Source organism: Ranitomeya imitator, chromosome 2 (genome assembly GCF_032444005.1).
Source record: "Ranitomeya imitator isolate aRanImi1 chromosome 2, aRanImi1.pri, whole genome shotgun sequence".
In the NCBI taxonomy this organism is placed as follows: Eukaryota; Metazoa; Chordata; class Amphibia; order Anura; family Dendrobatidae; genus Ranitomeya; species Ranitomeya imitator.
In genome coordinates, this window is record NC_091283.1 from 630,140,556 (window position 1) to 630,158,757 (window position 18,202).

At 44.5% G+C, this 18,202-nt stretch overlaps 1 protein-coding gene across 1 annotated transcript in view; it reads left to right on the forward strand.

Moving 5' to 3' along the window:
* Window positions 1-476: 476 nt before the first annotated feature.
* Window positions 477-18,202, forward strand: part of LOC138665259 (gastrula zinc finger protein XlCGF26.1-like) — a 45,463-nt gene continuing 27,737 nt past the window's right edge. Inside the window, exons 1-2 of the mRNA XM_069752575.1 lie at window positions 477-597; window positions 10,597-10,691. Coding sequence (XP_069608676.1) covers window positions 10,611-10,691 — 81 coding nt within the window. The 5' untranslated portion in view covers window positions 477-597; window positions 10,597-10,610. The remainder of the gene's footprint in view (window positions 598-10,596; window positions 10,692-18,202) is intronic.

Consider the following 18,202-nt stretch of genomic DNA (forward strand, 5'->3'; position numbering starts at 1 on the left):
CTATACGTCATAGGTCGTATAGGGGGCTAATGCTGAGCTGGCTGTCAGTCAGTTTCTGGGCCCAGCTACAGCAGCCACTCACTGTGTATTTAGCAGTGACTGAAGCCTGCCCGACCACCATGACTGACAACCGGAGGCTGCTGGGAGGAATTAATTTCCTCACAACGTTCAGCTTCAATGGCTGCACAATGTACAATAATGAGCACAGCAGCACTATGCATGTGTAGGGGCCACAATGCATGCAAACACAGAATGTATGACACGTGCACTGCATTATATATTTATATATATATATATATATATATATATATATTCCCCGGTCCTCAGTCATTTCCTACACAACACACTCACTGAAACCTCTGCCTCGTGTGGAGGGGCGTGACTTAACACGTTAGAATCACACTAAAGTTGCCATGGAGAGAGGTCTATGGAGGAAGGGGCGGAGCCTCCACAAGCTTCAAAGCCGGAAGACGTAAGTGTGCTGCTCAGGTAGTGTACGGTCACATGGGAGGCGTGCGGTCCGGCAGGGTGGTGGACGTGATATCCTCCGGGTGAGAGGTGACCGCGATAGAGGACACATTGATGCTTCTGGCAGAAGTAAGGTATTTTATGCACATGGACACACTGCACTGCAGCCATTGGTAACAGCACTGACCCTATCCTAAATACTGGTACTACAGGAGGAGCAGACTGTGGTGTCCTGTCTGTTATTATTATTATTATACAGGAGGAGCAGACTGTAGTGTCCTGTCTGTTATTATTATACAGGAGGAGCAGACTGTGGTGTCCTGTCTGTTATTATTATTATTATATAGGAGGAGCAGACTGTGGTGTCCTGTCTGTTATTATTATTATTATACAGGAGGAGCAGACTGTGGTGTCCTGTCTGTTATTATTATTATTATACAGGAGGAGCAGACTGTGGTGTCCTGTCTGTTATTATTATTATTATTATTATTATACAGGAGGAGCAGACTGTGGTGTCCTGTCTGTTATTATTATTATACAGGAGGAGCAGACTGTGGTGTCCTGTCTGTTATTATTATTATTATTATACAGGAGGAGCAGACTGTGGTGTCCTGTCTGTTATTATTATTATTATACAGGAGGAGCAGACTGTGGTGTCCTGTCTGTTATTATTATTATACAGGAGGAGCAGACTGTGGTGTCCTGTCTGTTATTATTATTATACAGGAGGAGCAGACTGTGGTGTCCTGTCTGTTATTATTATTATACAGGAGGAGCAGACTGTGGTGTCCTGTCTGTTATTATTATTATTATACAGGAGGAGCAGACTGTGGTGTCCTGTCTATTATTATTATTATACAGGAGGAGCAGACTGTGGTGTCCTGTCTGTTATTATTATTATTATACAGGAGGAGCAGACTGTAGTGTCCTGTCTGTTATTATTATTATACAGGAGGAGCAGACTGTGGTGTCCTGTCTGTTATTATTATTATTATATAGGAGGAGCAGACTGTGGTGTCCTGTCTGTTATTATTATTATTATACAGGAGGAGCAGACTGTGGTGTCCTGTCTGTTATTATTATTATTATACAGGAGGAGCAGACTGTGGTGTCCTGTCTGTTATTATTATTATTATACAGGAGGAGCAGACTGTGGTGTCCTGTCTGTTATTATTATTATACAGGAGGAGCAGACTGTGGTGTCCTGTCTGTTATTATTATTATACAGGAGGAGCAGACTGTGGTGTCCTGTCTGTTATTATTATTATTATACAGGAGGAGCAGACTGTGGTGTCCTGTCTATTATTATTATTATTATACAGGAGGAGCAGACTGTGGTGTCCTGTCTGTTATTATTATTATTATACAGGAGGAGCAGACTGTGGTGTCCTGTCTGTTATTATTATTATACAGGAGGAGCAGACTGTGGTGTCCTGTCTGTTATTATTATTATACAGGAGGAGCAGACTGTGGTGTCCTGTCTGTTATTATTATTATTATACAGGAGGAGCAGACTGTGGTGTCCTGTCTGTTATTATTATTATACAGGAGGAGCAGACTGTGGTGTCCTGTCTATTATTATTATTATTATACAGGAGGAGCAGACTGTGGTGTCCTGTCTGTTATTATTATTATACAGGAGGAGCAGACTGTGGTGTCCTGTCTGTTATTATTATTATTATTATTATACAGGAGGAGCAGACTGTGGTGTCCTGTCTATTATTATTATTATACAGGAGGAGCAGACTGTGGTGTCCTGTCTGTTATTATTATTATACAGGAGGAGCAGACTGTGGTGTCCTGTCTGTTATTATTATTATTATACAGGAGGAGCAGACTGTGGTGTCCTGTCTGTTATTATTATTATACAGGAGGAGCAGACTGTGGTGTCCTGTCTGTTATTATTATTATACAGGAGGAGCAGACTGTGATGTCCTGTCTGTTATTATTATTATTATACAGGAGGAGCAGACTGTGGTGTCCTGTCTGTTATTATTATTATACAGGAGGAGCAGACTGTGGTGTCCTGTCTGTTATTATTATTATTATACAGGAGGAGCAGACTGTGGTGTCCTGTCTGTTATTATTATTATTATACAGGAGGAGCAGACTGTGGTGTCCTGTCTGTTATTATTATTATACAGGAGGAGCAGACTGTGGTGTCCTGTCTGTTATTATTATTATACAGGAGGAGCAGACTGTGATGTCCTGTCTGTTATTATTATTATTATACAGGAGGAGCAGACTGTGGTGTCCTGTCTGTTATTATTATTATACAGGAGGAGCAGACTGTGGTGTCCTGTCTGTTATTATTATTATTATTATTATACAGGAGGAGCAGACTGTGGTGTTCTGTCTGTTATTATTATTATTATTATTATACAGGAGGAGCAGACTGTGGTGTCCTGTCTGTTATTATTATTATACAGGAGGAGCAGACTGTGGTGTCCTGTCTGTTATTATTATTATACAGGAGGAGCAGACTGTGGTGTCCTGTCTGTTATTATTATTATTATACAGGAGGAGCAGACTGTGGTGTCCTGTCTATTATTATTATTATTATACAGGAGGAGCAGACTGTGGTGTCCTGTCTGTTATTATTATTATTATACAGGAGGAGCAGACTGTGGTGTCCTGTCTGTTATTATTATTATTATACAGGAGGAGCAGACTGTGGTGTCCTGTCTGTTATTATTATTATTATACAGGAGGAGCAGACTGTGGTGTCCTGTCTGTTATTATTATTATACAGGAGGAGCAGACTGTGGTGTCCTGTCTATTATTATTATTATTATACAGGAGGAGCAGACTGTGGTGTCCTGTCTATTATTATTATTATTATACAGGAGGAGCAGACTGTGGTGTCCTGTCTGTTATTATTATTATTATTATTATTATTATACAGGAGGAGCAGACTGTGGTGTCCTGTCTATTATTATTATTATACAGGAGGAGCAGACTGTGGTGTCCTGTCTGTTATTATTATTATACAGGAGGAGCAGACTGTGGTGTCCTGTCTGTTATTATTATTATTATTATACAGGAGGAGCAGACTGTGGTGTCCTGTCTGTTATTATTATTATACAGGAGGAGCAGACTGTGGTGTCCTGTCTGTTATTATTATTATACAGGAGGAGCAGACTGTGATGTCCTGTCTGTTATTATTATTATTATACAGGAGGAGCAGACTGTGGTGTCCTGTCTGTTATTATTATTATACAGGAGGAGCAGACTGTGGTGTCCTGTCTGTTATTATTATTATTATTATTATACAGGAGGAGCAGACTGTGGTGTCCTGTCTATTATTATTATTATACAGGAGGAGCAGACTGTGGTGTCCTGTCTGTTATTATTATTATTATACAGGAGGAGCAGACTGTGGTGTCCTGTCTGTTATTATTATTATACAGGAGGAGCAGACTGTGGTGTCCTGTCTATTATTATTATTATTATACAGGAGGAGCAGACTGTGGTGTCCTGTCTATTATTATTATTATTATACAGGAGGAGCAGACTGTGGTGTCCTGTCTGTTATTATTATTATTATTATTATACAGGAGGAGCAGACTGTGGTGTCCTGTCTGTTATTATTATTATACAGGAGGAGCAGACTGTGGTGTCCTGTCTGTTATTATTATTATTATACAGGAGGAGCAGACTGTGGTGTCCTGTCTGTTATTATTATTATACAGGAGGAGCAGACTGTGGTGTCCTGTCTGTTATTATTATTATACAGGAGGAGCAGACTGTGGTGTCCTGTCTGTTATTATTATTATTATACAGGAGGAGCAGACTGTGGTGTCCTGTCTGTTATTATTATTATACAGGAGGAGCAGACTGTGGTGTCCTGTCTGTTATTATTATTATACAGGAGGAGCAGACTGTGGTGTCCTGTCTGTTATTATTATTATTATTATTATACAGGAGGAGCAGACTGTGATGTCCTGTCTATTATTATTATTATACAGGAGGAGCAGACTGTGATGTCCTGTCTGTTATTATTATTATTATACAGGAGGAGCAGACTGTGGTGTCCTGTCTGTTATTATTATTATACAGGAGGAGCAGACTGTGGTGTCCTGTCTGTTATTATTATTATTATTATTATTATACAGGAGGAGCAGACTGTGGTGTCCTGTCTATTATTATTATTATTATACAGGAGGAGCAGACTGTGATGTCCTGTCTGTTATTATTATTATTATACAGGAGGAGCAGACTGTGGTGTCCTGTCTGTTATTATTATTATTATACAGGAGGAGCAGACTGTGGTGTCCTGTCTGTTATTATTATTATACAGGAGGAGCAGACTGTGGTGTTCTGTCTGTTATTATTATTATTATTATTATACAGGAGGAGCAGACTGTGGTGTCCTGTCTGTTATTATTATTATACAGGAGGAGCAGACTGTGGTGTTCTGTCTGTTATTATTATTATTATACAGGAGGAGCAGACTGTGGTGTCCTGTCTGTTATTATTATTATACAGGAGGAGCAGACTGTGGTGTCCTGTCTGTTATTATTATTATACAGGAGGAGCAGACTGTGGTGTCCTGTCTGTTATTATTATTATTATACAGGAGGAGCAGACTGTGGTGTCCTGTCTGTTATTATTATTATACAGGAGGAGCAGACTGTGGTGTTCTGTCTGTTATTATTATTATTATTATACAGGAGGAGCAGACTGTGGTGTCCTGTCTGTTATTATTATTATACAGGAGGAGCAGACTGTGGTGTCCTGTCTGTTATTATTATTATACAGGAGGAGCAGACTGTGGTGTCCTGTCAGTTATTATTATTATTATACAGGAGGAGCAGACTGTGGTGTCCTGTCTGTTATTATTATTATTATACAGGAGGAGCAGACTGTGGTGTCCTGTCTGTTATTATTATTATTATACAGGAGGAGCAGACTGTGGTGTCCTGTCTGTTATTATTATTATACAGGAGGAGCAGACTGTGGTGTCCTGTCTGTTGTTATTATTATACAGGAGGAGCAGACTGTGGTGTCCTGTCTATTATTATTATTATACAGGAGGAGCAGACTGTGGTGTCCTGTCTGTTATTATTATTATTATACAGGAGGAGTAGACTGTGGTGTCCTGTCTGTTATTATTATTATTATTATTATACAGGAGGAGCAGACTGTGGTGTCCTCTCTGTTATTATTATTATACAGGAGGAGTAGACTGTGGTGTCCTGTCTGTTATTATTATTATTATACAGGAGGAGCAGACTGTGGTGTCCTGTCTGTTATTATTATTATTATACAGGAGGAGCAGACTGTGGTGTCCTGTCTATTATTATTATTATACAGGAGGAGCAGACTGTGGTGTCCTGTCTGTTATTATACAGGAGGAGCAGACTGTGGTGTCCTGTCTGTTATTATTATTATTATACAGGAGGAGTAGACTGTGGTGTCCTGTCTGTTATTATTATTATACAGGAGGAGCAGACTGTGGTGTCCTGTCTATTATTATTATTATTATTATTATTATTATTATTATTATTATTATTATTATTATTATTATACAGGAGGAGCAGACTGTGGTGTCCTGTCTGTTATTATTATCATACAGGAGGAGCAGACTGTGGTGTCCTGTCTGTTATTATTATCATACAGGAGGAGCAGACTGTGGTGTCCTGTCTGTTATTAGTATTATACAGGAGGAGCAGACTGTGGTGTCCTGTCTGTTATTATTATCATACAGGAGGAGCAGACTGTGGTGTCCTGTCTGTTATTATACAGGAGGAGCAGACTGTGGTGTCCTGTCTGTTATTATTATTATTATACAGGAGGAGCAGACTGTGGTGTCCTGCCTGTTATTATTATTATACAGGAGGAGCAGACTGTGGTGTCCTGTCTGTTATTATTATCATACAGGAGGAGCAGACTGTGGTGTCCTGTCTGTTATTATTATTATACAGGAGGAGCAGACTGTGGTGTCCTGTCTGTTATTATTATCATACAGGAGGAGCAGACTGTGGTGTCCTGTCTGTTATTAGTATTATACAGGAGGAGCAGACTGTGGTGTCCTGTCTGTTATTATTATTATTATACAGGGGGAGCAGACTGTGGTATCCTGTCTGTTATTATTATTATTATACAGGAGGAGCAGACTGTGGTGTCCTGTCTGTTATTATTATTATTATACAGGAGGAGCAGACTGTGGTGTCCTGTCTGTTATTAGTATTATACAGGAGGAGCAGACTGTGGTGTCCTGTCTGTTATTATTATCATACAGGAGGAGCAGACTGTGGTGTCCTGTCTGTTATTATTATTATTATACAGGAGGAGCAGACTGTGGTGTCCTGTCTGTTATTATTATTATTATTATACAGGAGGAGCAGACTGTGGTGTCCTGTCTGTTATTATTATTATTATACAGGAGGAGCAGACTGTGGTGTCCTGTCTGTTATTATTATTATACAGGAGGAGCAGACTGTGGTGTCCTGTCTGTTATTATTATACAGGAGGAGCAGACTGTGGTGTCCTGTCTGTTGTTGTTGTTGTTGTACAGGAGGAGCAGACTGTGGTGTCCTGTCTGTTGTTGTTTGTTTATATAGCACCATTAATTCCATGGTGCTGTACTTGAGGAGGGGGTTATATACAAAATTGTAGATATCGTTTACAGTTAACAAATTTACGATGACAGACTGGTACAGAGAGGAGAGGACCCTGTTTTTGCGGACTTACATTCTACAGAGACAGAAGGTCGAAGGTGCAGCAGCTCTGGCGATGGCGAAGCGGCGGCTCTGGTGGTGGTGAGGCGGCAGCTCGAGTGGTGGTGATGCAGCAGAATCATTATTGCAGGCTGTAAGCTTTCCTGAAGAGATGGGTTTTCAGGTTCCGTCTGAAGGATCCGAGGGTGGTGGATAATCGGATGTGCTGAGGCGTGGAATTCCAGAGGATGGGGGATATTCGGGAGAAATCTTGGAGGCGGTTGTGTGAGGAACGAATAACTGAGGAGGAGAGTAGGAGGTCTTGGGAGGATCGAAGATTACGTGAGGGAAAATATTGGGAGATTAGTTCAGAGATATAGGGAGGGGACAGGTTGTGGATGGTTTTGAAGATCAGTGTTAGTAGTTTGAACTTGATTCATTGGGTAATTGGGAGCCAGTGGAGGGATTTGCAGAGGGGAGAAACGGGAGTAGCGAGGGGAGAGGTGGATTAGTCGGGCAGCAGAGTTGAGGACAGACTTGAGTGGTGCAGGAGAGTTAGCGGGGATGCCACAGAGGAGGATGTTGCAGTAATCGAGGCGGGAGATGAGGGTATGCACAAGAGTTTTAGTAGATTGAGGAATGGACGGATTCTGGAAATATTTTTGAGCTGGAGACGACAGGACGTGGCAAGAGTTTGGATGTGCAGTTTGAAGGACAGAACAGAGTTGAGTTACTCCGAGGCAGTGGATTTCAGGTGTGGGAGAGAGCGTGATGCCGTTTATCTTAATAGATTGGTCGGGTAGGGGAGATACGCAAGATGGAGAAAAGATAATGAGTTCGGTTTTGTCTACATTGAGCTTTAGGAAGCGAGAGGTGAAGAAGGATATGGCTGATGGACACTCCGGGATTCTTGACAGCAGAGAGGTGACATCTGGGCCTGAGAGGTAGATCAGAGTGTCTTCCGCATACAGGTGTTACTGGAAGCCATGGGACTTCGAGTTGTCCTAGGCCAAGGGTATAGATGGGGCCCCAGGACAGAGCCCTGAGGGACTCCCAACAGAGAGAGGGCGGGATGAGGAGGTAAGAGTGTGCGTGGGAAACGCTAAATATGTGGTCGGAAAGGTATGCGACAATCCTGGACAGGGCAAGGCCTTTGATGCCGAGGCAAGAAAGAATCTGTAGCAGTATGCAGTGGTCGACTGTGTCGAAGGCAGAGAACAGGTCGAGAAGGAGGAGGATTGAGAATGGTTTGTTAGCTTTGGCTGTGAGTAAGTCATTAGTAATTTTGGTCAGGGCAGTTTCGGTGGGATTGGAGGTTGTCCAGGAGAGAGTTAGATGAGAGGTGGGAGCAAAGTTGAGCATGGAGTTTTGAAGCAAAATGGAGCAGTGATATGGGGCGATAGCTGGGCATAGCAGTTGGGTCAAGGTTAGCGTTTTTGAGGATGGGTGTGATGGTGGCATGTTTGAAGGCAGAGGGGAAAGTACCAGAAAATAGCGATAGGTTGAAGAGATGGGTTAGGGCTGGAATGAGCCTGTTGGGAAGCAGGTGGGAATGGATGGGGTCAAGTGCACAGGTGGTGGTGTGATTTGGAAAGGAGGTAAGTAAGCTCTCCTTCAGTGATGTTGTAGAGGGAGTTTATTAGGGAAGGCAGAGGTCTGGTATATGGAGTGGTTGGGGTCGTGGAACAGTAAAGGTTTGCCTTGTTTGGTCAATCTTATTTTTGATGTAGGTGGCTAAGTCCTCGGCACAGATAAGGGGAGGCGGCAGTGGTGGGCAGAGGAGAGAGTTGAATGTGCTGAACAGTTGTTTTGGGTTGTAGGATAGTGAAGAAAGAAGGTTTTTGAAATAGGTCTGTTTAGCAGAGGTGAGGGCTAATTTGAAGGCAAGTGTAGCTTGTTTGAAAGCAGTGAATTCGTCTGGCAGTCGTGTTTACTTCCAACGCTGCTTCGCGACCCTGAATGCTTGTTGAAGTTTTTTGGTGAGTTTGTTGTGCCAGGGTTGCCTATTGATTTGTCGCACTTTGCCATGCATGAGAGGGGCGACTGAGTCTATGGCTGATGTGAGGGTAGCGTTATTGAAAGTGTTGGTGCTGTCTGTGTCATGGAGTGAAGATATGGAGGACAGAGGTGGAAGAGTCCAGAGTCTGAATGTCTAGGTGTGTGAGGTTTCTGTGAGGATGTGCTAGTGGCTGAACATGGGGGGGAGCATGTGTGCCACACGGATGGCCTACGTGAGCACACGGACACGGATAATTCCTGTACCGATTTTTCCGGTACCGGAATTATCTGGACGTGTGAGACTGGCCTTAGTGTGAGGATTAGTGGGATGTATGAGGCGGGTGGGTCCAGGATTGGGGGATAAGTCGCCAGCAGTGAGAAGAAGCAGAGAATGGGAAAGCAGGTGGGTGAAGGAGAGTGATCGGTTTATATTTTTGTAGGAGAGGTTTGAGGTTAAGGAGCAGGTCTGCAGATGAAGCGATGTAGGGGGTAAGAGAGAGGGGGAGATAGTTATTTGGTTCGAGGGTGCAGGGGTTTGGGGATAGCGAAGGAGAGTGAGGATTAGTGGAGCAAAAATGGTGAGGGCAAATGTGTGCATGGTTAAAGAGCAGGGTAAGAAAATAAAAGGTAAGTAAAATTAGAAGACAGTGATTAGTCTTACCCTCTGACCGATTTCTGGACTATTTCTGATGTCACACTTCAAATGTCACACTTCAAAGACAGACTGATAGGGAATTTAGATTGTGAGCCCCATGGGGGACAGCCATGATAATGTGTGCAAACTGTAAACCCTGGTGAATGTTGGCGCTATATAAAAATATTATTATTTATGTCACATCTAACCAAGGTCATATCTGACCTGCTCCATCCAACAAGTGTCCATGAAATGAAGCCAAGTGGGAGAGGGGAGGAGGAGGGAGCAGGAGGACAGTTCACAGCAGGGAGCATTTAACAGATTGCATTTAATAGAACATTGGACTAGCATCAAAGCTGAAGAAAGAGGCAGAATAAGGCGGAAAGATGGTGTTGGTGTGAGGCGCCGCGCGTGGACATATTAATATGCATTCAGTAAATTTGAAGTATGATACATAGCATTAAAGTCATGGAAAAAGCAGTAGCGTACCAGTTAGAACAGAGGAAGAGGAGTACATGAGAGTTTGGGGTGCAGTGGGTATACAGGAGGAGCAGACTGTAGTGTCCTGTCTGTTATTATTATTCAGTAGGAGTGGAGTTTAGTTCTCTACCAAGTTATCATTAGTCATAAGGTTCAGATATTGGTCTCTTCGGACATTACAATACGGGGGATGATTTCAGCATATGTCTGATTATAATACAGGGGAAGCAGACTTTTGTGTGCTGTACATATCTGGCGCCTATAATCCAGGCTGTTGTCTTGTTTGTCATTTACCTTCACAAACTGTTTTTCTCATATAATCTTTATTATTCTTACTTTCTCACATTTCTTTAGGTGATCTGGCCTTCATGAAGGACATGGGTGAAAGTCACTTGTCTGAGAAGATATTAACCCTCACCCTCAAGATGGTCTACCTGCTAACTGGAGAGGTGAGTGACAACACGACATTCCCATTCCACCACTGTTGCAGCCCCAGTACACCTTGAAGGAAAGTCATTTGAACCTAATTTTAATGGGATTAGCCAGCGATCTTTTACAAACTCTGGCAAAGAGTGGCCCGCAGGGCACATGTGGATCTCTGACTACTCTGGTGCATCCCGCAGACCAATTGCTTTTTTTAATAGTACAGAAGAGTTTTGATTCTGCAGTTAAAAAAGGAACAGCATTTATCTGTTTGCATTTTTTTTAAGGCTACACATAGGCGCCTATAGAGAAAAAAACGCAGCAAAGCCACAGAGTTAGCAGCATCTTGGGATGCCTCGAGGGTGGAGATTTCAAAAAATCACAACCAATTTTCTTGGACATTTAGGCTGTGCTCACATGTAGCGTAAATGTCGCATTTTTTTTTTTTTTTGCACAAAAAATCTGCTGTGTTTAACCCCTTTCCGACCTGTGACACAGCGTATGCATCATGAAAGTTAGTGCCAATCCGACCTGTGATGCATATGCTGCGTCACAGAATGATCGTGCTCCAGGTCGGGTGAAAGGGTTACCTCAAACTTAACCTTGACCTGCAAGGACAGGGGGGAGTGTTACTTGAGCCCTGAGGGGTGGTTTCACTTTCAATTAGAGCAATCGTAAGGTTTCACCAATGAAAATTGGTGAGATATCATTCCAGCCATGGCCGATGCTGCAATAACATCAGCCATGGCTGGAGACCGCGATCTGTCACCGATCTCCTGTCCTGTCCTCTGCTCCCCCCGCAGTTCGATCTCTCCCCCCCGTGGTCTGCCCCCCTCCTCCCCATACTTGCCGAGCTCCGGTGTCCGTCCGTCTTCTCCATGGGCGCCGCCATCTTCCAAAATGGCAAGCGCAGTGCGCCCGCCGAATCGGCTGGCAGATTCATTCCTGGTACCGTATTTTTCGGACTATAACACGCACTTTTTTCCCCCAAAAAATGTGCGGAAAATGGGGGGCAGCAGTGTCTTATAGTCGTAATGCAGGCTTACCGGCAGTGGTGTGGTGGTGGCGGCGGCAGAGGTGCGGGTATGATGAGCGGTATGGTGTGAGCAGGGTCCCTTCCACAGGTGAGGTGACGCAGCGGCCTGGTATCCAATGTGAGCAGCAGAGCCGGGTTAATCACCGATTTCTCGGTGGTGGCGGCCATCCTCCTGAGGCCACGCGTGCGCAGATGGAGTGCTCTGCTTCCCGGGGCTTCAGTAAAATGGCCGCGCGTGTGCAGATGGAGATCGTGGTGGCCATTTTCCTGAAGCCGAGATCTAAATCTACGAACTCGGCTCAGGTTCACGCCGTACCGCATCACCCCACCTCTGCCGACACCATGCCTCCTGTGACCCTGCTTTACCACCGCCAGCCCTCGGGTAAGATACTGTAAATTCGGACAATAAGACGGACCCCCATCTTATAAAACTTTTTTTTTCTGTAATTTTCACCCCAAATTTGGGGTGCGTCTTATGGTCCGGTGCGTCTTATAGTCCAAAAGATACTGTGCATTTTGATCACTGTGATAGGTTCTATCACGGTGATCAAATTTAAAAAAAAAAAAAAAAAAAAAAAAAAAAAAGAAAATAACCCCCTTTATCACCCCCATAGGTAGGGAAAATAATGAAATAAAATATTTTTACTTTTACTCTTCGTCACGACAGCACCCCACATGAGAGAGAGGGATCCGCCCATAGGAACAGGAAACCTACAGAATAAATGGAGGCGGTCCCCTCTCCTCCTCAGTTTAGGTTTCCTGTTCCTATGGGAATCCCAGGACGTACCTACAGAAGATCCTGGGCCATGCACCCGCCTGCGTCGGTCTCTGTAAGGAACGGCAGGGGCTGCGGTTCCAGTAGCAGCGGCGGGGGAGCCACTGTGTACAGCCTCCCCCCTCGTCTGATGGATGGCCATGGTCCGGGTCCGGTCACCGCTGGTCCGCCCGGCTCCATGAGGGCGCGCGCGCTCAAAGCGGCCGGCTAAATAAGCAGCCGCTGCCGCATGGAGGAATGAGCGGCGCGTCTGACCCGGAAGTCGCTGGAGCACTTCCGGGTTCGGGCCGGGGAGGCAGGAGATTCGGCGCCACTTTTAAAAGCTGCAGCGCTACTGTCGGCCGGTGTGTGGATGTGAGTATGGCTTCACCGGCCGACGAAACGCACCTTGTAGTATCAGAGCGCTCTCCTAGTAAGGAGAAAAGCGCCAGGAGCAGCATTAAAGATGGTGGTCGTCAGGAGCGATCTTCCACCAAGCAAAAAGATCCCTCAAAGAATCCGCCTCCAGATCCGGTACCTGTCAGCTTCTCTGGGTGAGTTTAAAGACTTCTCTACCTATATGCTGATGTATGTTCCTCCTATGTCCCCTTCCTTTAGTCCAGGAAAAAGGCACACAAGTCCAAGCACAAAGAATGTGCTTTATGTTCACAGCCCCTTCCAGACTCCTATATGAAGAAGTTATGCTCAGATTGCATCATACTGACCTTGCGTCAGGAAAACATTATGACTCCATCTGATGTTAGAGCCATGATTCGAGAAGAGATGCAGGGACTGTCACAGGCTAGTATCTCTAGCTCCCGCCAACCTAGCAGATCCCCATCTCCGGAAAATCCAGAATCGGAGGAGGTGCATAAGTCCTCAGATGAGTCGGAAACTCGGCCGAGTTCATCCGAAGATGAAGGGGGGGTTATGTCTGCCTAACAGCAGCGTGGACAGCCTGGTAAAAGCAGTCAGAAACACGATGGGGTGCCCTGATGAGAAAGGGAAAAAATCAGCTCAGGACATTATGTTCGCGGGGTTAGGACAAAGGAAGCGCAGATCCTTTCCCGTTGTCGCAACCGTTAAAGAATTAATTAAAAAAGAGTGGGACAAACAGAGCGCCAGAGGTTTTCTACCATCTTCCTCTAAAAGGCGATATCCCTTTAGCGACGAGGAGCTGAATACTTGGTCGAAAGTGCCAAAAGTGGACGCAGCTGTAGCCTCAACCTCAAAACAGTCAGTCTTGCCTGTAGAGGATTCAGGGATGCTAACGGATCCGTTGGACCGTAAAGCAGAGGCCCTGCTTAAAAAATCTTGGGAGGCCAATACAGGGGCATTCCGACCAGCCATCTTTGCTACCTGTACGGCGAGATCTCTGCTGGTTTGGATGGAACAACTGGAGGAGCAGATCAGAGGTAGAACTGCAAGAGACTCCATTCTACCAAAGATCCCTCTGATGAAGGAGGCTGTAGCATTCCTGGCAGACGCCTCAGTAGATTCGCTACGCCTAGCAGCCAGGTCAGCCGGCTTAACAAACACAGCCCGGCGAGCACTCTGGTTGAAGAACTGGAAAGGGGACGCACAGGCAAAGGCAAAGCTTTGTGCGCTCCCCTGCCAGGGTGAGTTCCTTTTCGGGAAGACTCTGGATGAGATCTTAAAGAAAGCAGGAGAACGGAAGAAAGGTTTTCCTAATCAGTATCTTCCGTCTTACAGGAGAGCATTCAGGAGACGACCCTTTTCCAGGAAACCATTTGAGCAAAGGGATCGCTGGGAGGCGAAAGACCCTAAGCAAAAAGGAGCCCTGTTTACCGGGTCTTACAACGCAAAACGTGGCAAGTACCGCTAACCCTGAAGTAGGCGGCAGATTCAAATTTTTTCTATCCAAGTGGGAACATATAACATCCAACCGTTGGATCCTGGACATTATAAAAGATGGTCTTAAATTAGAATTTTTTTAGAATCCCTTGGGATTCTTTTATAATAACATCTCCAAAGGGACAAGAACAACAAGAGGCTCTAGAGTCCGAGATTATTTCTCTCCTATCTAAAAAAGTGTTGGTAGAGGTTCCCCAAGATCAAAGAGGAAGGGGATTTTGCTCCCCTTTGTTTTTGATCAAAAAACCAGATGGTTCATTCAGAACCATCATTAATCTCAAGAAATTAAATTCCTTTCTATATAATCGAACTTTTAAAATGGAGTCTATTAGTTCTACCATCAAGCTCTTGTTTCCTAGGTGTGTCATGGCCGGAATCGACCTAAAAGATGCCTATTATCATCTTCCTATACATGCCGAACATCAGCAGTATCTAAGGGTAGCAGTCATCCTGGCAGGACAGGTTCGTCACTTCCAGTATGTAGCAATGCCCTTTGGGCTTTCTATGGCTCCCCGCATCTTTACAAAGGTGATCCTAGAAGTGATGGCTCACTTACGCCAGCAAAACACTCTTATAATACCCTACCTGGATGATTTTCTTGTTATCGGAAATTCCAGATACCAATGTGAAATGCGGTTATCTAATGCGATCTCATCCTTGCAGGGTCTAGGTTGGATCGTGAATTACGAAAAATCCAGGTTGAATCCAGACACCATCCAGATATTTCTGGGAATTCAACTAGATTCTGTAAGTCAGAGGAGTTTTTTGCCACAGTCAAAGAAAATAATTATTCAAACAAAGGTGTCAGAGGCAGTATCAAAGCCCCGTATGACCCTGAGGAAGGCCATGTCCTTACTAGGATCACTGTCCTCATGTATACCAGCCGTACTGTGGGCTCAATATCATACCCGTCAATTGCAGTATGAAATATTATCCATTCAGAAGGAAGTACATTTAGAGGGTAAAATCACTCTCTCCAGTGACGTAATTGAATCCCTGAGCTGGTGGTTAGACATGGATCACCTTTCAGGGGGTGTACCATGGATGATAATTCCCTCCAAAACAATTATCACTGACGCCAGCCCTGTGGGTTGGGGCGCACATATGGAAGATAGTCTGATCCAAGACACCTGGAATCAGGCGGAGCAGGAGTGTTCTTCAAATTGGAAGGAGTTAAAAGCAGTTGAATATGCCCTAAATCATTTTCTTCCACAGGTTCAGGGAAAGCATGTGAGAGTTCTGTCAGACAATTCCACCGCAGTGGCGTACATAAACCGTCAGGGAGGTACACGATCAGGAACCCTGATGAATGTAGCAGCAAACATCCTCCAGTTGGCAGAGGTTCATCTTCCATCCTTAACAGCCCTGCACATCAAAGGAGCAGAAAACACCAAGGCGGACTACCTCAGCCGAAACAGGCTACGACAAGGGGAATGGTCATTAAACAAGGACATATTCAACATGATAACAGAAGCATGGGGCGTACCCCAAATAGATCTGTTCGCCACAAGAGACAACAGACAGGTAAAGACATTCGCTTCCCTGAACCTCATGGATCACCCAGATATGTTGGACTCTCTTCACCATCCTTGGAGCTTCAAACTGGCATACGCCTTTCCTCCAATGTCTCTGATACCTCTAGTGATCAGGAAGATCAGGAGGGACCAAGCCAGAGTAATCCTGATTGCGCCCTTCTGGCCAAAAAGACCATGGTTCTCGTGTCTCCAGAGCATGTCTCTTTGCGATCCATGGATCCTTCCTTCACACAGGGAACTGCTGTCTCAGGGCCCATTTTTCCACCCGCAAGTGAAAGGTCTTCACTTGACGGCGTGGAATTTGAGAGGCAGTTAAGATCTAGAGGGTTCTCGGAACAACTAGTTAACACCCTATTGTTGAGTAGGAAAAGATCTACCACCGTATTGTACAGCAGGGTATGGAAGAAATTCTTAGATTTTCATACAAAACCATTCTCTAAGCAGATTCCGACAGTTCCGATTCTAGAATTCCTACAGAGGAAGAGAATTAGGTTTATCGGTGAACACCTTAAGGGTTCAGATCTCAGCTTTAGGAGCCTTGTATGGGGACAACATAGCAGCCAACAAATGGGTCTCCAGGTTTATCAAATCCTGTGAACGTTCCAATCCGGTCCATATTCCCCGTCTACCTCCGTGGGATTTGAATTTAGTCTTAGAGGCCTTAACTGACTCCCCATTTGAGCCACTAGATACCATACCTCTAAAGGTCCTAACATACAAGGTCGCCTTATTGGTAGCCCTTACCTCAGCTAGAAGGGTTAGTGATATCCAGGCTCTATCAGTAGACCCGCCTTTCTTAGTGATATTTCAGGATAGAATTGTCCTAAAACCTGATCCCTCATACCTCCCTAAAGTAGCATCCACCTATCACAGATCTCAGGAGATAATTCTGCCTTCCTTTTTTAATACACCTGTAAACCCAGAACAACATAGGTTGCACACCTTAGATGTCAGAAGAGCTATCCTGACGTATATAGAGAGATCTCAAACATGGAGGCAGAGTAGGGCTCTGCTTATCTCCTTTCAGGGCCTGAGGAAAGGATATGGGATCACAAAGGCTACCATTTCTCGATGGATTAGAGAAGCCATCTGTCTAGCCTACACATCAAGGGGCGAAATCCCACCAGTGGGGATTAAAGCGCATTCCACGCGGGCCATGGCTTCTTCTTGGGCGGAACATGCAGATGTACCGATCCATATGATATGTAAGGCCGCAACCTGGTCCTCACCTTCTACCTTTTACAACCATTACAGACTTGATCTTTCTGCTTCCTCTGATTTGACCTTTGGTAGAGCTGTGCTCAGTACAGTAATCCCACCCAAATAATGAATCTCTGAAAATCTCTCATGTGGGGTGCTGTCGTGACGAAGAGTAAAAATCCGGATTACGTACCGGTAATGCTCTTTTAATGAGTCACGACAGCACCCATGTATTACCCTCCCTAAATTATGCACAGCACTTTTCTTTAAGTTCAGAGAAGTAATGGTTGTATAGGGTTAAGAAATTTTTATGTTATTGAATTAGAATGAATACTAACACTTTTGCGGTTCCCTTTTTATACTCTGTAAACTAAACTGAGGAGGAGAGGGGACCGCCTCCTTTTATTCTGTAGGTTTCCTGTTCCTATGGGCGGATCCCTCTCTCTCATGTGGGGTGCTGTCGTGACTCCTTAAAAGAGCATTACCGGTACGTAATCCGGATTTTTATTTTTGCACTTGGGTAAGGGTTGCAGTTGGGGTTAGGGTTGCAGATAGAATTTGGCTATGTGCACACGGTGCGGATTTGGCTGCGGATCCGCAGCGGATTGGCAGCTGCTGATTCGTACCAGTTTTCCAACATTTACAGTACCATGGAAAATCATATCCGCTGTGCCCATGGTGCTGAAAACACCGCGCGGAAACGCTGCGTTGTATTTTCCGCAGCATGTCAATTCTTTGTGTGGATTGCGCAGTGAATTACACCTGTTCTTCAATAGGAATCCGTAGGTGAAATCTCCACAAAAAACACTGGAAATCCATGTTAAATCCGCAGGTAAAACGCACTGCGTTTTACCTGCGGATTTTTAAAAAACGGTGCGGAAAAAACCTCACACGAATCTGCAACGTGGGCACATAGCCTTAGGGTTAGGGTTGGAATTAGGCTTAGGGTTGGAAATGGGGTTAAGATTAGGGTTAGGGGTGTGTTCGGGTTAGGGTTGTGATTAGGAGTGGGTTGGGGTTAGGGGTGTATTGGAGTTAGAATTGAGGGGTTTCCACTGTTTAGGCACATCAGGGGTCTCCAAACGCGACATGGCGCCACCATGGATTCCAGCCAATGTTGCGTTCAAAAAGTCAAAT